The 23,767-nt window shown below is 36.5% G+C and overlaps 1 protein-coding gene across 6 annotated transcripts in view; it reads right to left on the reverse strand.

The window, feature by feature from the left end:
- The window catches only part of SGCE (sarcoglycan epsilon), a 67,636-nt gene that overhangs the window by 25,420 nt on the left and 18,449 nt on the right, over positions 1 to 23,767 (reverse strand). For all 6 annotated transcript variants that reach the window (XM_030857247.2, XM_060304602.1, XM_060304604.1 and 3 more), the window contains 4 exons: positions 16,141 to 16,263; positions 14,134 to 14,291; positions 8,110 to 8,182; positions 3,574 to 3,772 (listed from right to left, as the gene is read on the reverse strand). In XM_030857247.2, the coding sequence (XP_030713107.1) occupies positions 3,574 to 3,772; positions 8,110 to 8,182; positions 14,134 to 14,291; positions 16,141 to 16,263 (553 nt within the window). The remainder of the gene's footprint in view (positions 1 to 3,573; positions 3,773 to 8,109; positions 8,183 to 14,133; positions 14,292 to 16,140; positions 16,264 to 23,767) is intronic.

Below are 23,767 nucleotides of genomic sequence, written 5' to 3' on the forward strand. Positions count from 1 at the left end.
CGCGTACCGCAAAAAAAAAAAAAAAAAAAAAAATTAAAGACTATCTTGTAAATCACCAAACATGGGGACAGATTCAGCAGAGCACTACAGACTGGCCTAGGACCATGACCTCACATCAGAGCAGTCTTTGGCAGCCTTTGACTTACATTCTCTTCTTCAAGTGTAACTTCTCCCTGAGCCCTTTACAGGGCAAAACACAGACAATTAATTAGAGGGAGTACTTTGTGAGATTGTCTAGAGAATAAACTAGGATCCTCTGTTGTTGATTGAGGATAGATCCACAGGCTTTGGTAACCAAAGGAAACAGTGGTAGGTTTGACAATCTCTTATGAAAAGTGAGTATATTCTTTAATCCTCACACCCCGTCATTCCCTTCCTAACCACCATTTACACCGCATCACTCACCCTGAGTTGGCAGCTCTGCCATGCCCAGAATGAAACATGAACCTGCTCCTCTTTCCACCAGCTTTATCCCAGGCTAAATGCATCCATGAGTCCTTAGCCTCTGGCTCAGTGTCAAGAGCAAAGCAGCCCTGAGACCACACCCAGAGAGAGCACAGTTGCCCTGAGGTTATGGGTCTGGAAAGTGAAAGGGAATCTTTTCAGGAGGTTTAGGGTTCCTTTGCAGGAGCTTACTCATTTTGAAGGAAATCTTTATAACTGTTTTCTGTTAGATTTAGAAGAAGTTTAAAGGCTGTCAGTGAGGTCGGCAGAGATGAAAAAAATGCACATCAAGAAGGATGAGGAGCTGGGATGCTGTAGAGGGGGTTCTTGACGACTGACACTTAAGGGCACTCTGGGCCGTGGAAGGGCTGTTGGTTTACTCTGAGGGTCTACTACTGAGAGCTCCTCTTTGTCTTCTGCTGTTGGTTTGAGTAACATGGAAAAGTTTGCAGTTAGTAAATTGTGGCTGCCTTGCGTAACAGGAAATACTTTCGAGGAGTTTTTTCTTTTTTTAATCAGACTGAGACTTATGCAAAATATTAAGCAGAACACGGTTATTAGGTGTTTAATTAACACTTCTAAATATATTTTTAAATAAAATTTTAGAAAATAAAGGGATGCAATTCCTTTGCATCTCTGATCCCACCTTCAATCTTTTCAATTTTTTTTTTTTTTTTTTTTTTTTCAGTACGCGGGCCTCTCACTGTTGTGGCTTTTCCCGTTGCGGAGCACAGGCTCCGGATGCGCAGGCTCAGCGGCCATGGCTCACGGGCCCAGCCGCTCTGCGGCATGTGGGATCTTCCCGGACCGGGGCACGAACCCGTGTCCCCTGCATCAGCAGGCAGACTCTCAACCACTGCGCCACCAGGGAAGCCCTCAATATTTCATTTTTAAAGAGATTTATAGTCCATGTTATTTTCAAAACAAAGTACAGAGGCAAAAAGTTTTGTAAGTGAATCAAGAATCATGATATACATCATTAAAAAGAAAGGAAAGCACAAGAGATGAGTTAAGCACTGGATTTATTTCTAAATTGAAGGCAACAGCGTAAAAAAAAAAACCCTATTTTTGTTACCTTGACATTATGTAACAACCAAAGAAAATATGCAAAATCATTCCCAGGGACAAATTTTTCTCCTGCAATTATACTCCAGTAGGATCTTATTTCACTGGTGCACATATAGGGACACTGGAGTAACAGAGTTGGCACTGGGTATAATTTATAGAAAATCTATTTTAAAAGACTTATTATATGAATACTCTGTAAAGGTTGCAGCTTAACATTAAATTAAAACTCATGGAAAGCATTTCAAGTTGGGAAAGGATCTGAGACAACAGGGTCCAAATAAATGCCACGGGACTGACAGCACATGCCTCCCGCTAGCAGGTGTTGGGGGGTCAGTCAGCTAATGACTGAATTCTCCAACAAGTACTTGTAGGACAAAAAATTCTGTTCTTAATTTAGAGTCACATGCTCAGGCCCAGCCCTAGACTCAAAGATCCGGAATCTCTAGGGGGAATCAGAGGCCAGGAACCTAGGTATATTCTTCATAAAGCTCTACTGGCAATTGTCAGGCTAGACATAGTTGCGCAGCCCTGTTTTAGGTCAGAGTTTGGTTTAGAGAGCTGTTAGTTCAATTTAGCCTAGTTGTTTCTTAAAGTGCCTCTACGGGTGGGGTCTACACTACTGGTTAGAGAAGCGGTGAGCCCAGAAGAAAGCACAACTATGGAAAACTCTACCAATACCTGGTTTTCATGTTGTTTCCTCCAACATCTTTGGTCATTGTTTTAACAATCACTGTGGAACACATTACCTTAAAAACCTGTTGAAAAGATTCCACATTTGGAGAATGTCTTCAGGGGAGATACCCCTGTTCATCTCCTTCTATGGTCCTCCTTCAATTACTCAATTGGGAAAGAGATCCATGTTGTACCTCTCAAGTAAAATTTTAAGCTCCAGAATTATGTTTTCATAGAGAAAGCCAACCAGCAGATGATAGGCAAGCGATAAAGCAACTATTTTCCTCCAAGCACTTCTATGTGTGCTTGACTGACTTCAAAATCCATTATTGTACCATACAAGGTACAATTTAATTCTGAAATTTGTAACTTGGACTTTGCAGCTCATTGCTTATCCTTTATCCCCCTTCGGACTACTCGCTCATACCTCACCTATGTCTATTTGTGATCTTTTCCCTTATCTCCAACAAAGTTCTCCTTTAAAGTTTCCCTTAAATTTGATTCTTATTAACCCAGATATTCCAGTTAATTCCAGATATCATCTGTATAAATGTTACCAAGAATATGGATAAAGGAGGAGTTGGAAAAGGACATGCTACATAAAATGTGATTTATTCCATATCTCGCATATTTATAGGATTGGTTTTTAAAAAGGCAGATCTGCCTCAACTTACGGAACAGAAATTAAACAGCAAAATTTCATCTGACATTGAGATTCGATCTGTCAATGTACCCAGGCATAAGGAGTGTTTCATAACCTCTACAAGAATGTAAGTCATACTCTGAATCTGTAAGGCTTGAGAATAGACAAGTCCCTTTCAAATGCATTGTCTCGTTTAATCATTACAACAACCCTGAGGGAGAGAGTATAGTCCCCATTGGAGCAGATGAGGAAGTTGAAGCCCAGAGGAGTGCAGCAGTTTGCCCAGTGTCACCCAGCTTGTGAGTGACAAGGCCAGGCTTTAGGAATGGGTTTCAAATCCACCCCAGCCATCAATCACCACCACATGGTGGAAAGAATGTTAAAGGCGAAGAAATAGTTTCCTAGAATAAAGTTACAGCAGTCTGTACATCCTTCTGCAGCTGATAACTGGGGCATCAACTTCCTTTGAAATTCAGGACCCTAAATAAACAGCTTCTCTATGGAAGGTACAAAAGACTTAGTGCTGTAATTTATGATGTGGATCCTGATCTATGATTAGATTTCACAGGACCTGGAACATCAGATATAAAATCTCTTTGTCAATACAGAAAATTGCTAGTTTTTTCATATCTTTACAATAACTATTTCTTATTAAAAAGAAAAATGCAATAGGCCATCTTCCACCTATAATAAGTTTGATAAGATCACCATATTTAAAAATCCATACTTAAGGTAAGTCTGCTTACCCCTCCTTCATGTCATTGATGGGAAGCGGAACCCTGCCGCCCCTGTCTAGAGCTGACGTGATGTTTATGGCGTTCAGACGCTCTGGCTGCCACACATTTTTCACGGCCCCAAGAAAGTCTCCGAGAACCTCGCTGGCCAACATTTCTTCTACGTTCATATTTTTAATGAAGAATTCTGCTTGATACGGTAACGGGAAGTCTAATTTTGGTGAAAAAGGGTATGCATATCTTTAATGAAGTAGTCTTTTGAAAGGGAAACAAAAGAACCATTTGAGATTTGTTGATTTCTGTCACAATCCTGGATTCCGGGAACGATATTATTACTGACTTTAAAGGCTTTCTATATAACAGAGGATATATCTAAAAACACGACGTACATTAGACCCAGAACTTTATCTACAATGCAGTCAAATCTAAGGGACAGCAGGGCAATTCACAATTAGAGAAAAAAAATAAGAAGGACAAGAAAAAAATGTCAAATCTCAAATCTGTCGCTAACTTGCCAGCGACCTGCCGGCCTCCTTGTCCTGTCAATGTACTCAGGTAGAAGGAGCATTTCCAGAACTTAGAAAAGTATTTTGTACTTGTAGTGTTCTCAAGCTGACAGATCTTCAAATACATTGTTTAATTTAATCGTTACAATCCTAGGTAGTGCTATTTCCCATTTGAACAAAGGAGGAGGCTGAATACAGCACCATCCTTTCTAAATAGAGAAGACATGGCAAAATATCTATACTTGCTTGTGGGTTGCTTATATATGATATGGAAAACCATATTTTTAATTTGCAGTGTTATTGATCTTTTTAGAGCATGCTAAAACATCACATTTTACTAAAATAAATATTGACTGTATTTTCAACAAGAACTTTGAAATCATAGCTATTTCATTTTTTGGATCACTCCATAATTAAATATTCTAGAGAAATAATATTTTAAATTTCTCATGAAATTCCATACCTCACATTGTTAGAGATTGAGTTCGCTTTTTCCCTCCCCAATGTCTCATCAGTAATTTCCCTCTAAAGATGCCAAAATGAATATTTTAAACCAACCCAATGTCCCATTCAGACTCTGAATATAAGAAACTTTAAATAAATATAATTTATTTCAGCTTCTCAAATGTTACTCTTCAATTACAAACTATCATTTCCTGTGTTCTGGTTGTTCTGTTAAGACAAAGGATAGCTTTCTTTTTGTTTAGTAATATTTCTGTAAGAATAAAGGCTACTTTTTTTTTAATACTTACTACGAGGCAGGCCAAGCTAAGGGAAAGAGGTGAATTACCGTATTTAACACTCACAAGCAGAAGGTAAGCAGGTACTTGTATTTTTCTCCATAGGTTCAGAAAGGGAAGCTGATCTTGCGATCATTTGAATTTACCTCATATGATTTTCATCTAAGCTAAAAGAGACTGTATATATAAAGTGCTCAATGGAGCTCCCAATATAGAGTAAGAACTGAGAAAATGGTAAACTTTAGCAATTCTTACAATAATATGCACAAGTTAATTACTTGGACTCTGCACTTTACTTAAAAGGAAAAAAAATACGTCTGGACTATACACGGATTTAAAGTCCCCAACAATAATTATATTATGTATATCCTCTGACTTATTTCATTAAAACTCATGTACTATATGTTCTTATTTCTTACACTATTTTTATCTCATGTACTGTTCCATTCTTATTTAATAAACAAAAAACTAAAATTATACGACAAATAACTGAAACCTTGATGACTTCATTTATTATCAAGCCTCTTTAATATTAAAGGACATTCGATGCCAGAGATGAAATCAAGGAGATATTCTGGCTTTCGAGTTTTCAGGAGAGTTTTCTGGAGTGTGGTGTCTCTCCCTAAAGACTAAGTCTTTCAAAGCCCTAATCACAGAAGGCTCTTCACTCATCCCCTACCCTGTAATTTATTCTGCTTATGATTTTGTTAGATTTGTTTGATGTATAGCCCATCTGCAATCTTCTAAAATATGCTATGTTTATTCTCTTTTATGTAGATAAGTTTCCTGTTTTATACTGATACGTTTCCTGTTTTATACAGATAAACAGGAGCTTAATCATGCTACATTTTTCCCCATACTGAGAAACAGTCATGCAGAAAAATGTCATGAAGAACAGTTTCTTGGCAATAAATAATATTTATAAATAATACCAAGGGGTATGCTAGAAGTCTATCATCTATTAATTTCATTCAGTGAAATTTTTCTAAAAAAGCGTGCAAAACTTTTTCCTCATTATCAGTGCTACTCCTTGGAGAACTGTTACTTGGCTTTCCCTAATCCATGTGACCCTCCATGGCTCCTTTCTGAGACTTGCGGCCGCCACGCCCTCCGAGGCTCCAGGCTGTGCAGCTGCCTGCCGTCTACCCGGCCAAGTGCTGCTGCCAGGCCTCCCAGAGATGAGTCACAGTAGCTTTCTAACTTTGGGGAAATCCCGTGCCTGCTATATTTGGATATCACGGAGGCCAAGGGAACAGTAGCCAACAGATTGGTGGCAGGCCTCTGAGGCACTAAACCCAATTTAGAGAATCACTCTATGTACTCTCCTTGAGTTCCATGCTGTACGATTCTACATGACTAATTTCCCATTAGGTCTCCCAGAGCAGGAGACTGCTGGGCAGGGAGTTGCACCGAGCATGGTTATCTGGATATTCAACCCTTGTTACTTCTTTCCTAACCTTATCCGGGAGAAACGGCATGTGTACAGGCCATGCTCAAAGATGTACGTCCTAGTGTCCACATGCATTCCATCGAGACAAGCAAGGAAAAATGCCTGCCGTTTGGTGCACTGATTTTCAGAGTTTGGGCCACTGACCCTTACGTAAAAGGAGGCTTTCAAAACCCACGTACTCGTGCTCCCTCAACCCTGATTTAAATAAGTAGCCCCTAATGCCAACTTTCAATCCTTCAGTCATCTAACAGTCTTACATTAGTATCTGCTTGAACATGGGTCCCCACATGTGTACTATGTATTGAGTACATGTGTGTGGACCCATGTACTCTGTATTGACAGATGCCTGTGTACTCTGTATTGACAGGACTGAGACCAGACTTGAGAAGGAGGAGATTCAAAACTGTAGACCAGGCTATCTTTCAGTTTGTAGGGGCTCCCATACCTGACAAAGGGTTTTGAGTCCCTCTGAGAGCATAATAGTGAGGTTAGTGGTCCAAGCCCACTGCAATGGAAGTATAACTAAACTGCTGGATTCCCAAGGAGAAAGGGAACTTCGCAACCATTCTGCTCATTAAAGGTATTCCAAATTCTACAAGGACAGCTTGGACTGGATGCAAGTATCCAATTACAATTGGAGTCAAGAATAAAAATCTCCTTGATCCAAACATGAATACCTTCCAAAAGCCCTTGGGAAGTAGAAAAGTGGGTAAAGAGTCTTCTGTCCAGGCCAAAGGAACTGGTACTTGGACTTTCTTTTCATATATGAAGGTCATTTTAAATTTTAAACTAGCACATTTGTTGCCTGCAATTATTACAGCTAAAATGCCTGGGAAAAAAACTCATGCTAAGGGTTTCAAAAACTTCCAGCAATCTTCTCCCCAATTATGTACTGCATTATCAATTCTATCGAAATTGCTTTCTTTCATATACTGTAAAGGTAATTTTTAACTCAGCCTTTACTGAATTATTATGAATTCCAAATTAGTAGGCTCTGATAAAATGTGTTGTGTTTGCTTATTTGTTTTCAATCATACTAGTAAATAGAAGTAAGAATTTTCCTATCCAGGATGCACAACTGTTTTACTGTTTTGGGAGGAAAAATGCTATATCAGTTCTTCTCCTGTCACCCTCATAAATGATATCTGGTATAGTATCCCATGATTTATAAACTTTAACCACAAAATGTTTAGTGGTATGTATTTTTCCCATTGAATGCCAAAACAGGATCAGAATATTTGAGAGTGTAATTCTTGGAATCTCTCCTGTGTCCCTAACCTTCTAAATCCTTAGGCATCACTTACAATTCAAGCATGTGTAACAATAAATTGTTGTTGGACTCCAGCAATTACAGATGCATGATTAGCTATTTAGAAAGGAGACTGTGACCCAAATTATGGTTTATTTCTGTCCATCAACAACTCTTTATCATCATATACAACCAAACTACCACCGATGATAGGTTTGAAAGTAAAATAATACCAATCATGCATTCTATGATCAGCCCTATGTCAAGCACATTTTGAGACTTAAATGATGGCATCCTTACCTCAGACTTATGAGAGAAATAGTATTCTTAGTCTCACTTTACAGATGATTTTACCAAGGCCTGGAGAAAATAAGTGGCCTCTACATTTGGTTCCCTACCCTGAGGTTTTCAGCACCAAAACACATCATGATATTTTATAATGAATTAAATATTGCTTAGTTTTCTACATTTTACTATTTCATTAGTTATAGTAGGTATGTGGTCCTTTAAAATCCTTAACTATGTTTTACATACATATAAAATATAAATGAAATACTTCTTGCAAATAAGGAAACAATCAGCAACATATTTTTCCATACCTACCTTCTGCTGACATTATATTAATTATCAAATTATGCCTTGCAGTCTCAAAGGTACGCCTATTGTAGGCAGTTATCTATTAGAAAAAGAAAGTCTCATTAAAGAAGTAAAATGTTATTCGGAAAACGAAATTCATTAAGGACAAAATGAAAACAAATTGTCGTTCTTTCCATTTTCATTATTTGTTTATATACTTACAAAATATTCCTTCTCTGGACAAGAATCCAGAGCTTTTAGCAATATTGTGGGAAAATAGATAATTAGGTATATTTAACATGCTAAAACAAGTTAAAATCAGAAAAACCCTTTTATAGAAGACTGTTAAGTGCCAGTAGCAATGCAGATGCATCATTAGTAAATGGATTAACCATTACGAATTACTTACCAGAGCTGTTCTAAAATTTCAAAAAAGCCAAAACAATATATTGGAGCTTAAAGCTTTAAATGGAGCTTAAGGATCACACCAGAAAGTACACTTTAAAACAAGCACATCTCTGTGTTGTTTGCATTCAGTACTAAACTGCACACCAACCAGTCAAGAAATGTCACGAACCCTTTGGAAATCACATCTCACAATGGGAGTAGAGCAGTAAGGATCACAGTCTAAGAAGATGATGGCAAATGCTCAAAACTACAAATCAATCCCTTCACAGAGTCAAATATTAGTAAATGTTTGCAGAGCCAATGAACTTACATCAAAGTCAATTCAGAAACAGCCACTGCAAACAACAAACAAAGCAAAGGCCAACAACAGGATACGGCTTCAAAAATCAAGGAATAATTAACTTTATAACAGATATTAAATCACTCAGACAGGCCTGCAGTACCTCAAAAAAACCCCAAATGATTGTGTAAAAGTCTTAGCATCCCAGCACTAGCCTTCTGGCAGTAACTGCAGCTGTAGTTGACACTGAGACAAAAAAGACAAAACTGACGCAAACTGAAAAGAAATATCGTGCATATTTAAAAACAAGTATCAAAGATTTTAATAGCACCAGATATGAGCTTTAAATAAAATACATTACACTCATCAGAAATATTATTTGAGAGAACAGTGAAAATCAGAAGTTTGGAATAAAAAATTCCAAACCTTTAACAATATTTCAAAATACTCTGAAACGTGTCTTATTCCACAAAGATAAAAGCACTTATCTCTCCACAATTTGTCAAATTTCTTTTGGATTTAATGATTTCTTTGCTGCTCTCTATTGGGACACATGGTCAATTAGGTTCACACTGAACACTAAAATTAAGACTAGTCATTAAAATTAACGAGGCATTATTGTTCACAAGCAAATGAAGAAATGCAAAAACATTTGGGAATCCTCATGATTTTAAAAGTTTACCCTGCAAAAAATTTAATAATATTCTCAGTGGAAAAAAAATACTAGATACTATTTGTTATAATATCTCAAAGCTAATGCTAGAAAAAAAGATTAAACATTTTCAGATTAATGGCAATATTTTTCTGGCTAGCCTACCCATAATTATCACAAATTTCATTATTGTAAATTTCATAAATTCTAATAAGTGTTTTTAAATCAGAGGCTACACAAGAGAGTGAAGAACCTTTCATGAATCCGGAGGAAGAATTTTATTACCTGAATTTATATTTAATGCTTAATTTTAACAGCTGTAACAGAATGCAATTCTTCTATGACTTCTAATGAGATATTTAAATACTGTAATATTCTCAGTCGAATTCTACTTATCATGATGATGTGAAGCCCTTCATAGCAAAGAGGTATGCGTATTTGTGAACTTTCTGATCCCCTATTTCTAAAATAGTGGCTGATCTATTTTAGATGCTTAATAAGTAGCTACTGAATAAATTAATTAGTGGATGTATATGATTAAATATTAGTTTAAGATACGCAAAATCTTTTGACTATATTATTAATAGAATATTTTTAAACACTGAAAATATGTTATTACATATGGATGTAGAAATGAGTTATTTACAGATAAATCAATACTGTGTTAGATGAAAGATATGCTAAGTTTTCATAATCTTCTTAAAAAATTTATTTATTTATTGGCTGCATTGGGTCTTTGTTGCTGTGCTTAGGCTTTCTCTAGTTGTGGCGAGCGGGGGCTACTCTTCGTTGCGGTGCGTGGGCTTCTCATTGCGGTGGCTTCTGTTGTTGTGGAGCACAGGCTCTAGGTGCACGGGCTTCAGTAGTTGTGGCCGTGGGCTCTAGAGCTCGGGCTCAGTAGTTGTGGTGCACGGGCTTAGTTCCTCCGCGGCATGTGGGATCTTCCTGGACCAGGGCTCGGACCCGTGTCCCCTGCACTGGCAGGCAGATTCTCAACCACTGCGCCATCAGGGAAGCCCTCATCATCTTTTTGGATATTATTTGATACATATTCATAACATTGTATGTTGGTAGTAAGGTGTAATGCACCCCTGTGAATCCTGGTTCAACACGTGTTTCTCTCCTACCCTAGCCTCTTGCCTCTCTCCAACCAGAGTAAACATTTTGGATTTTGTGTTTATCATCCCATCCATTTTAAATATAGTTTTATTATCCATGCATGTATGCTGAAAACATATTGTCCATTTTTCTGGGTTTTGAGCGCCTATAAAAATAGTAAACTGTATGCAGTCTTCTGGGGTTTGTTCGGGTTTTTTTCAACATTACGTTAAAAACATTCATTCATGTTGCCAGGCAAGCTTAAGTTCATTGCTGCTATAAATGTTCACTGTGCGAATACCCCACAATTTATCTATTCTCTTGCTGCTGGACTTCTGGATCTCAACTGGTTTGTGGGTTTCCAGTGTTTTCCTATACACACATTGCTCAGTGATCATGACTGTGCATGCCTTTGGGTGGACATTTGCAAGTGTTTCTTTTTCTTCTTTTTCTTTTTTTTTGGCCATGCTGCGTGGCTTGCAGGATGCTAGTTCCCTGACCAGGGACTGAACCCAGGCCACAGCAGTGAAAGCACCAAGTCTTAACCACTGGACCGTAAGGGAATTCCCTGCAATTGTTTAAGTGCATATCTGGAAGTGGGACTGCTAGATCATAGGGTACAGTGATACTCAGCTACGTGAAATATTCCGTTTTCCAGCCCATATCCACTGCAATGACCTTAACTGAGGATAAAATTCTCACTGAGGTTCTAAATTGAATATTCCTCCTTACTGAGGAGAGTAAGTTTCTTTACTTAAATGGCATTGATGTCTCCTCTTTGGTGAAATGTCTGTTCATGTCTTTTTCTTATTGAAATTGTAGGAGTCCTTTTTTATATTTGACACACTTATCATTAGTCGGCTAGATATATTTAAAATATCATCTTCCAGCTTGTGGGTTGTCTTTTCTTTAATGTTTTCTTTTGATGAACAGAAGTTCACAAGTTTAATATGGTAAAATTTATCAATCTTTTCTCTTAAATAAAAAAATTTAGGTGTTATTTAAGATATCTTTCCCTCCCCCAAACTCAGAAAGATACTCCTCTACACTTTTATATAATAGTTTAAATTTTTGCTAAATCCTTAATCTACCTAGACATGAGTTTTGTATTTCCTGTGAAGTAAGAATCTAATTTTATGTTTGCCATATGCTGAGCACCAGTCAATAAACTGACCTCCTTTTCCCTAATCTGTGATCTCTGGCACCATCTCTTTAGACATAGATCATTGTTCTTTATGTAGATGGATCTGTCTCTGGGCTCCCTATTTTATTCATTGGTTAATTTGTCTATCCCTGTATCAATACAAACTTATGATTGATTACTACATATTTACAATAAATCTTGCTATCTGGAAAGGAAAGAAATCTTTCCCCTTTTTATTCTTCTTTAAGCATGTCTTGATTTTGCTTTATTATCTTCTTTATAAATTTTAGAATTAGTTGCCAACTTCCATGAAATAACCTACTGAGATTTTTTTATTGGAACTGCATTGAATCTATAGATCAATTAGGGGGAAAGTGATGCTTTCATGATTTTCAGTCCTCCTATCCCTGAATGAACTATCTTTTCATTTATATAGGCATTCTTTAATATCAACAAAGTTTTATAATTTTTCCCATACAGAACTTGCATACCTTCTGTTAGATTTATTCCAAGTACATTATAATTTTGTTGCTACTAAAAAAATGGTATCTTTTAAAAACATGTATTTTTCTCAGTACTTGTATTTAATGAATAAATATAACTAAATTTTTAATATTGATCCCATGGCTTACTGCTAGGCTTTCTGAAGATTTTAATAGCCTATAGACTCTTTATATCATTGACTATTCCATTTCTTCCTTTCAAACAGTTATAAATTTCTTTTTCTTTCTTTACTGCACTGGATAGGACTTCTAATATATTCTGTAATAGATGTGATACAGGGGGTCATTCTTGTTTTGTTCCTGAATTTAAATGGCATTCCTCTAGTGTTTTCCCATTAAAAAATGATGTTTGCTATTATTTTTGATAAATAACCTATTAGGTTAAGGAAGTTCACTTATATTCCTAGTTTGCTAAGAGTTATTTTTTTCTTATCAAGAATAGGTGTTGAATTTTATTACATGCTTTCTCTGAATCTTCAAGGTGATTGTGTTTTTCTTTTTTAATCGAGCAAGGTGGTGACTTACATTTATATATTTCTATTATAACTTTACTGAATATTTTAAAAATTATTTTGACAATAACTCCAAATAACTTTCTTTCTTATATCTACATATATTTCTATCTTATATCAACATTGCCTTAAGAAAGCAGATTTATAGATAGAAATCACTGAAATGTCATGTTAATACAAACTTCAGTTCAAATGAAGAAACACCTTCTCTCAGCCAGCATGGAAGTTCATATGCAGAGTTCACGGCTGATTAAAACTTTGGAGAACAACTCAAAGCATGTAATCTCCTGAGAATCTACAGAAATTCTACAAATTTTTGGTGGTAGAAAACATGCCACGCAGGACTTATGCAAACTCCTGGCAATTCCACTAGCAGTTCCTATGCTGGTGCCCTGGTCACTACCAGTAAGCTTTCATGGAATTGAAGAGTTAAATTCCAGTTTAAGATCCTAGAGGCATCTAGGCATAAAACTATAGTAGGCCTCTCCTGCCGTTAATGGCCATTATAATTCTGATTTTGTTAGGTATAGTAAAGAGTGAAACACCTTTAGCTTTTACATCCATTCATTAAAAAAAAATTAATTCCCATTAAAGGTTTGATGTCATCACTGTTTTTGTTTCAATTTCTAATATCTTCCAGGTATGATATTAGGTACTGGTAAAAATCTGATTAATTATAGCACCATCATCACTCCCAAAGTAAAGGTCAAACATATCCGCATGGCTTACAGAGCCCTCAAAGATCTGCTCCTACCAACATGAACACTTCCATTCCCATCATTTGCCCTCTGGAGTGCATCCTGTCCTCTAGCCACACTTGTAGTTCTCTAAGACTATGTGGTTATGTTTATGCCTCCAAGATTTTGATGTGCTGCATCTTCTGCCTAAAATAGCCTTCCTTCTACTTAGTGAATTTCTATTTACCCTCTTATAACTCTGCATCAAACAGCCCCTTCTTATTATAACAGTTATGTCAGTGCTGGCTAAGTTTGGGTTTCCATTCAGTGCTTCAACCCCTGAACTGTAAGACATGGCAGAGCACAGCTACTATTCATCTTTCTACCACCGACACCTATCATAATGTTCAGCACATGGTAGGGGCTCAAAAGACGTCTCCTTAATGACTGAATGAACATGAAATCTGAAATTAAAATTTGGAGAAAATAAGTGTTTTAAGTTTTTGTTCATTTTATTAAATAGAATTCACAGTAATTTATTTCTTTTAAATACCTTTTAATTTTTTTCACTAATTTAGATGACGCTTTTTTACATAAAAGCTGAAACAAAAAACTCTGTAGATGAACAGAAAGGAATGGTACATTTGCAAATGTTATCTAGTGTGTTTTCATGCATAAAATACTGAAAACCACTGCCATGTAATTTTAATCACAACATTTGAAACTCAAATTACAAAAAAATCAAGAATATAATTTTGCTCTTTCTAAGTAAATTACCTCAATGACTGTTGGTTTCCCCACATTTTCAGCCGTTGGAGACCCATATAGGACTCCATCACTATATGGTGTCCTTTGGATATACCGAAGCCATCCAGGCCGGTCTGGGTAACCCATTAAATTTGTGTTAAATGTTATGGGATCATTACTAATCTCGCCTAGGTAAGAAACACAGAAGTAAGATATAAGACAGTTATTTTCACATGTTGCTTTGATTGGTTCAATAAAAATATGTCTGTCTAAAATTTTTTTCTTAACATTTGTAGCAAATTAAATACACACCAAAAAAAATCCATTGGGGAATTCAGATTAGGGCCTCATGTAAGAAAAATATCCTTTTGGTTGTTTAGTTAGTCTAGAAATCTGATTCAACAAAGAAAGCATATTCACACAATTTGGGGGTAAATTTCCTTTTCTTTTTTGGGGGGAGGAGGTCACATAGCAGTGGAAAAGTTCTACCAATGAGACAACTATCTTTCAGGAAAATCCCCTAATCATGTTGATGTATTCATTCTTCTGAGAAACCTTCCTTTCATGAAACTCTGAGCACTATCAAACTCATCTTACGGGATATCTCAAAATTATAAAAGTATCATCAAAACAAAAATAATGTAATTTAAAAACAATGGAGGATGAGTTGAAAAAATCCAAATCCAAGTCCAAAAGAACTGCAATAACATGACATTTATTAATAATAAATAATAATGGTGTCATTTTATTAGCATGTGCCTGGCCTCTACAGGCACTATTTCATCCGATTTTCAAACATACCAATGAAAGTAGTACTCTTATTAGCCCTAATTTTATTGATGTAATACGTAATTTTCCATGTTAATTCTTCATGGTCATATTAAGTGGTGAAACTAGAATTTTTTTTTGTTTGTTTCAGTACGCGGGCCTCTCACTGTTGTGGCCTCTCCCGTTGCGGAGCACAGGCTCCGGACACGCAGGCTCAGCGGCCATGGCTCACGGGCCCAGCCGCTCCGCGGCATGTGGGATCTTCCCGGACCGGGGCACGAACCCGTGTCCCCTGCATCGGCAGGCGGACTCTCAACCACTGCGCCACCAGGGAAGCCCCTGAAACTAGAATTTAATCTTGGCTGACTCCAGAAATATGCTCTTAACTACATTTTCTTCTCCAGTGTTGAAGCTGCTGCTCACAAGGTTTAGCTATATAGTTTTGCAAAAAGAGAATGCCCCTCACGAGAACACACTTTTTAAGTAATTGATGAAAAGACTGCCTTGTTTCTTGAATGCTGGTGAGAACATGCTTAACTATATTTTACGAGTGTTTTCAGGTATGCTATTCATCATATAATCCACAAAAATAATATTTATATTAATTCTAATGCTGGAATATTCAGAAATTCATTTTTATTTGTTACTTAAGTAAAAGTCATAATAACAATGTATTTTCTCTTGCTATTCTTTCTGTATCTTCGTTAATTTGATGGCATTTGTGACAATCCAACATAACATAATTTAAACCGATAGTAAATTAAATAGGACTTCGTAACTGGTATTACTTTGAAGAAAAATTAATCTCCATTATATGATTATGAAGTTATATAAAATTATCTCATATTGTAAAAGTTTTTTTGAGAACTCTTTCTTAATACCGTATTTCAATCTCTTCTACAACATATGTATAGATTTCCAAAAATCAATGTACTCTGTAAGATTCTTAAGTCTTAATGTGTAAAATTGTAATTGTACATCTATAATTATTTCTCTGAGAATACAGGTAGATCATTTGTCAGAAGCACAAAACTCAAGACTAGGAAATCAGAAATACGCTTTCTTTAAATTTCAAAAATGAGTTATTTCCTTCGGTAATTAAATTTCTAATCTTAAAATGGGAAATATTCTATAACAATCAATTTATCACATATCCAGACCATGTCAAGTAATGTCAGTAATATTTGATCATATATCATCTAGATTATGCACATTGAACAAAAAGAAAAATTTAGTAAACTAACCACTTTTTTTCCCGCCAGAACATACCAGGTTTTGGGTAAGGTGGAAATTCCCCCTTAAAATACTCTCTTTCCAAAACATGTACAAAGAGGACACCTGCAGATGGGTAGACATTCCGATCAGAGTGCACCTTGGAGAAAATAGTGTACACTGAAAACAAAGAGGGAAGATAAGAGACAGAAAGACAAATAATGAGCTCTGCTTTTGAAAATTCACTTACACTGTAAAGAAGGGTTTCACTATGTAGAAATTTCTGAGAAAACTGAAGCAACATGCAAGATTGTTAAGAAGTTTGTTTTAAAGGGGAGTGGTTTTAGGACAAAGCATGGAACAACTCTCAACTTGCTGTGTTTATAGACTTTTCAAATATTATGTAAGCAGAATTAGGCATATTTAATATTTTAAATTATTATTAAATAATAAAGACATCCATGAAATCTCTTTTGTAATTTTTATGGAGATTATTACCAACAAAATACATCATGAGAACTGATCAGCTATATAATTGCTACAGTATATTTTTTCTTTTTCCTTTTTTCAAAGCAAAGTATAAAGAGTCATTTTTTTTAAATGGTAACAATCTCCACCATATTAACTGTCTGCCAGACAGAGCATATCGGACTACATAATACCATTGATATATGTAAGATGACTTTCATATATATTGATACTTATAAAAATGCATTGGATACTCTTTCTTTGAGTATTATTCCCCCATCTTTCCTGGAAATGATTTATTCCACTTTACCTGATCTCGACATTTAATAATTCACACATACAATCTAGTCTATTATGCTACCTCCTAAATAAGCAATAACAATTACATCACAAAATTCAGCGCAAATCATTTCTTTAAGTGAAATGGGGCAGATTTCATGATTTACTGGTTACTTAAGATACATGATGTGAGTACATTAAAATGACCAAATTGGTTTGATTAGTTTCAACTTATCGTTTTTTTCCTCTGATATCATCGTCTCCACCAACACAATACTGCCATTACCCTTGTCACCTCTACAATCTCTTTTGATTTTCTATCTTCCTGTTTGGCTACTGGCTGCAATTTTTAAACAGATAAACCCTATCAGGCAAGTTCTTTCTCTTAGTCACTGATGGATTTGTAAATGTAGTAATTAACCTTAAGAACTCAAGGCTGCTCACTCCCGGGCTCACAACTAACTAAAAGCCCTTGGATGGCAAAATCACTGACAGTGAATTTTTCAGCATAAAAATAGGAACTCCCACAAAAATGTTTCTTTATCTGTGAAAACTTGCCCCTACAGTTCTGTGGATGGCTGCCAAAAATGGGGAACTGAACTAAAATATTTGGCTTGTAGCTTCATGTATCCATAGCTTTACTACTAAAAACACAACTTCAAAGCCTGTGGTAACAGAAGGAAGGAAGCGGCAAGTTAGGTTTAAATTAGGTAATAGGGAGGCTCGTTCTTTCCTGACTTGTTTTGTACTAGCACTGGTAAGCATTCCCATGGCATTTAGAATACCCATTCTCTACCCAAGAGCAATTTACTCACCTGTAAAAATGGTCCCGTTCCAAAAAAACAAGAATAAGTGAATCACAGAAAAATAGTAAGGATGAGAATTAGAGATTTTTCACCAGCTGGATTCCATGGCATCCGCTGAATGCTTGGTGCTGTGGAGAATGTGAAGATGAAGGAGACCCAGTCCCTGCCTTTCATGAGCTCACCATCTGGTTTGGGAGACCAACACTCCCCTAACTAGGTATGACCCCAGAGAGACAAACTGCTCTGGCAAGACCTGGAAAGATGGTGAAGAGCAATGGAAGCTGGAAAGACCTGGGAAAGGTTTATATAAGAAGTAGAATTCAATATGGCTTTTAAAGTGCTAGCAAGATTCTGAAACTCAGAGATGGGCAATTTCAGCGTTGAAATGTGCAAGATACAGAAGTGGGATACTGCAGGGCCCTTTCAAGAAATGGAATTAAGCCAGTAACGCTAGATCCTGGTAGGGGGGAGGAAAACTGGGAAGGTGAGTCAAATTATGGAGAGCTGTGAACTCCTGGTGAGAAGTTATTTCATTCTATACAGAAAGGTGTTTAAATTCTAGATCACAATCCTACATCCAAGGCACAGGAATGTTTTGCATAATTCAAAGGAATCTCTCTGGAGCTTATCCAATTTATTCTTTTTAGAGATTAAAAACACCTTGAAGTCCAGCACTGAACTTTATTTACCTTTGTTATTTTCTCGGCACCTAGAAGGTGTCTGGCATATGTGAATAATTTTATAAATGGATGAATACATTCTAATACAAAGCACTGTAGAGGGAAACACAGTTCTTATGTTTATGTTCTAAATATATATAATTCTTAACTTCATTTTCAGTTTTGTAACCTAAATTAATTCTCATATGTGTGTAGCAGTTTATGGGTTACCATCCTCCATTTACATTATAAACTACTAACAGTCTCCCGTAGTTTTTGCTGACATAAGGTGGTAAAAGCTAGCTTATAAATCAAAAAGAAAAGTTGTTCATATTAATAATATTGAAATGGTCCTATTTTCTATATGGCCCATGGCAGGGCCTAAAATAGAACCATAAAAGGGTACTTGTCACTATTTATTACCTCACTTCAAGGACTAGTGTAGAACATCTCACTTTCTGCTTTCATAAAACAAAACAGACGAACAAAAAAAAACAACAAACAACATTTCTACAATCTACAGAGCCAAACCACAATCTACCATGGCCCTCCTGGGTTTTAAGATTACATGCGCATTTCTTTATTCATGTGTAAAACTGCCTTTCTGCAATCTGCTGAACTGCATACTTGCTGGTCAGTTACCTTGGCAACTCTGCAGTAAAGCCCGCTTCACTGTAAGTATAGTATGACATTCACTTTGAGAAAAACATGATACAGATGTATGACACACTCATCATCTAGAAATGGAAAATGACTATGCCACTATGTTTTGTTTGTGAAAATAATACTTCCTTTCTGTAGCATCAGTTTAAATTATGGGCACCCACAGCACATTTTAGAGAAGTGCCCTTTACCTTACCCTTCCCATTTGTTACTTGCAAAAACAAACAGCTCTTCAACAGAGGCTATTTGGGCAGTATTTACACCTAGCTTCCTTTCAAAAGCAACAAAGTGACACACAGAATTCAGACTTATGGGCTCTTGTTCTAAACATGAGCGATATAAATACTGATAGGGTTTGCACTAACACCAAAAAAGTCTGTTACTTAACAGTGAACACATGTTGCACTCACCTATGTCTAGGTAGTACTCACAAACAGCAAGCTTGAGGCATATTGTTTTCCCTAAAAGAAAGTCTTGAAAGTGAAATTGAAACACTTTAAGAATCTCTGAAATACACATCTCTGAAAAAAAATCTCTGAAGAGTCTCTGAAATATACAAGCATACAGTGCCTTGCTAATCAAGCTGAGGTCACAGGGTCTGGCTGCTCTGTGGATTGCATGGCTCTCCAATCGTAGGGCTGCAAATCCATTACCTCTGCAAACACATGCCACTGGATACAAATGAAACTAGAAACCAGTCTGTGGCTAAATCCGTGCAAATCCATCACCATTAATGGGCAAAACAATTAAACCAAAAGTCCAACCCGCGGGGGGTCAAAAACATCATCTTCAAACCGCAAGGGTAGCTAGATTTGCAAAGATTAAAAACTGAAGACGGGTAGTCATAAATAACGGCATTTTTTACAGGAAAAAGTACATATCTGAGTTGAAAAGAGCAAAAGGATATGTGGGCAAGTGGCAGGGTTATATTTCACCCTCCCTAAATGCAGGTCCAATATTCCTTGTTAACATGCTACCAAAATCTTTCTATAAAACTGTTTCCTGTATGTTTTAATCATAAGGCATAGAAACTACAAACCATTTTCGAAAATGTATCTTATGGGACAGCAGAGAGCCAAGAACCAAGTAACAGACGGTGATGGCGGTAGCAATAAAGTGGGACCTCATGCTAGCTAAATAGCATCCTGTCTTCCTTTATTAATAGTCCATTTGGAATTCTCTCCCTATGGGAGCAACACTGAGATGAAAATATGAGGGTGCACATTTGTGTGCTTATTTACAATTACTTAAAAACAAAAGCAAATCTGTATGTGTTTAGTAAACATCAAATTTTGAAAGGGTTTGGTGGTGCATTGCTAACGAATCTAGAGCATAACACTTCACAATTATCACAATGATTTTTTTAATGGCATATGCACGTGCACAGGCACATACAAAGTCCACTCTCTACAAAAGAGTCCGGAGAACCCTTATCAGCCCTTTTTCTGCATCAAGAACAAGGACATGACTATAAACTGGCTGCTGAGTGTGACACCCTACAAGTCTCAGGTAGATTTAAGTCTTAAAGTCTCTCCTCTGAAGTCATAAAGGATTGTCAGTATTCACGTCAAGGTGATCTCTCTCTCATAGATGCTTTATCAACAAATTAATCACTTTAAAAGGTCCACTTACATCATCATTTTCTAATTTTTGCAGTTTGAGAGAATACAGTAAAATCTCAGTTTAGCAGGAACCCCAACGAAGGAAACATTTTAGAGACCTGAGTTTTCTAAAGTACTCAGCGGTCGATCCTTCTTCATTATGGCATAAGATCATCATTTGGCACATCAATTATTGCACTTCCCTCTATAATACAGTCATGCCCTTATGGACTGTTTGGTTGCCTTGTCATTTACCGATCCCAGTAGCACTAGCGGGTCACCGTTTGCTAATGCTTTTTATGGTTGTGTGTTTTATAGATTTTCTGTTTTCTCATCTGTAGACACGTTGTCAGCCGTCACTTCTCATTGCTATCCATATGTTTCCTGTAACAGCTCCTCTATCCCTTCTAATTTGCTGCTATTAATCCGCCGCAGGTTTAGAAACGAGGCTACCAAGTGAGGTGGGACTGCATGTTAAAGTAAGAACCAATTTGTACTGTCTTAACGCACGCAGGGCTCTGCCAGGTGTGAAAAACAGGAGCCTGCGTTTGCTGCATCTATTCTTGCTACCCAGAGACCCTTTTGTGGCGTATTTCCTGATTCTTAGTTGACACAGTATACTTCTGAAAGTCTTACTATAATTGGGAGACAGCCATTACTTGAGGAGGTGGCAACATAAACTCTATGTATTAAATGCATTCAGAAATAAATAAGTGTACCACAGAAAGTCTTAATTCAACCCATATGTTACGTAAACAAACTGCCAAATCAAAAGGAGGGGATTTAATGTGCTGTATAAAATAATTTCTTACATATTTGATGTGTGGGAAATATACTGTATAATTTAAACGAAGAGATCTATTGATTAACTGATCTATTAACCTTAGCAATAGCTAAATCAGCCTAAGAACATAACACACTAAAATAAGTAATTTATTAATAAGAAACTGGAGGGAGGGAGACGCAAGAGGGAAGAGATATGGGAACATATGTATATGTATAACTGATTCACTTTGTTATAGGGCAGAAACTAACACACCATTGTAAAGTAATTATACCCCAATAAAGATGTTAAAAAAAAAAAAAAAAGAAACTGAAGCCCATTTCCAAAAGCATTTCAATTTTGTTAATTTGCCTCTCGTGTTCAGAGAGTTTTAAGACATAAGCTACTCATTGGGAAACATGACAAGGGTGCTTTAACTGAGTGCAAATTAGTTAAATAAGACAGTGCATATTTTCCAACTGTTCATAGTATTGCCTTAATAGTAAGTATTATTTGAAAAAAATTTGGATAAGAATGATGAAGAAGACTTTTAAATATGTTTAAAATACAAAGATAATACTGAATAGCCACTTATCCGGTACAGTTTTTAAAATAAACTTTTGCCTAAGCAACTAGGTATCCCAATTCCTTAAAATCCTATTTACAGAAGAGACACCACGTCTCTGCTAAAGAATTGGAGTATTATTAAAAAGAAAGTTACACAAAAAATACAATTGCTGAAAACTTATTTTACTATATGATCATCTCTGATAATTAGAAACTGTAAGTACGGACAGAAAAAAAATAAGACTTGACTTCTCTTTTATAGTTTTAATAGCTAAAAGCTCTTTATGACACTCAGAGCCCCTGTATACACAGCACTCCAAGAAGCTGCTACCAATTAGTGAGAATTGATTATAAGAGATGAATTCCATTTGATATCTCTGCACCAAGAGAACTCATTTCAGGGTTTTCAGAGCTTGATATATTTATGGTTTCCTTCCTAATTTATTTTTCAATGTGTTATTTCTATAGTCTAATTGAAATTTAATTACTAGACCAGATAATGTCTGTAGAAAAATAGTTTGAAAGGCATCAATATGCAGCCAGGTACACAACCTGTTTTGGTTTTGTTTTTTTCTTTCCTCTTTAAAATTTACCCTGTGTTTTATCAATCCAGCTTTATAAATCTTGGCTTAGAGTCAAAAGCTTTTCTCCGCAGTCTGCCCTTCACCCCTTAAGTTTACTCAACATCAAAGTACTGAAGGCCATTCATTGGGCAGTGGTCAGCTATTGTTTTATTTCAGTCACAGATAGTCCACACCTGGGCTGTAGAGCTCATCATGGGGAAGGCATTAAATTGCCTTTTAAAACTTCACTCCTCTAAGAGATACGACCACTTTTCTCTACATGAGGTAGAAAAGAAACCACTTCTTGGATCTTTTTCTACAAGAAGCAGAAAGGTTACTTTGAGAGATTCCCCTCCCCCCAACCAAAGCCACTTACTAAAACCATTTTTCTACACTAGAGTTAAATATCCTGATTTTTCCATAGAATGATCATGTGTTTGTTTTGTTTTGTTGTTTTTTTCTTAAATGTTGGCTGGAAAGTGGTTGCAAACCATTTTTAATTGGTAATCAATAAACTTGGTCTCATAGAACACTGCAATTGAAAGGGGCTTTAGATGTCATCCTGTCAGGGCATGCCAAATAACTTTCTCTACTAAGAGACAAATCATTGCATTACTTCCTGCTTGGATATGGCCTCAGCATTCTACTCAATCCAGGATTCCTGACAGATAACATCAATCGGAGTTTGCATGCAAAAAATCAAGTTCAGTCCTTCATTTTATAGTTAACAAAACTGAACCCAGAGAGGCTGAATGACAGGTTCAAGCTTACAGGACTAGGAAGAGGAAGAGCCAGGACTTGAACCCAGGGTAGTTACGTATTTTGTTGATTTGCTAACATGAGGTAATACATTTGGTGGCTGTCCATTACATTATTACAACCCACTAAAGTAAACTCATTACTCTCTCTGTAAGATATTTTAATAATGCAGAACTATAATGATAGGATTTAAATTAGAGGAGGAGACCAGGAAGGTAGAAGCTAAAGAATGAGTTCAAGAGAAACTGAGGAAATAAGAGAATGCGATAATCTGAACTGGTTACCTCAAGATGTATTGATCATTTCAATTTTGAGAACTACAGTTATGGCTCAGGTTCCAAGGAGAAAATCAGTTTGAGGTCCAGAGGGAGCATGAAATTTGAAAAAGGAAGAGATGGAGATTCTAGAGAATGCTATGGTAAAGGCCTTGGAATACATTTCACTAAGAAGAGCACCATAGCTGAGCCTGACAGCCGGTTAGAGAGCACCTTTATGCAAAATCAAATAGGAATGGAGGGACATGCTTAAAGAGGACAGAAATTCTAGGGATCAACGT

This window comes from Globicephala melas, chromosome 9 (genome assembly GCF_963455315.2).
Source record: "Globicephala melas chromosome 9, mGloMel1.2, whole genome shotgun sequence".
Classification (NCBI taxonomy): Eukaryota; Metazoa; Chordata; class Mammalia; order Artiodactyla; family Delphinidae; genus Globicephala; species Globicephala melas.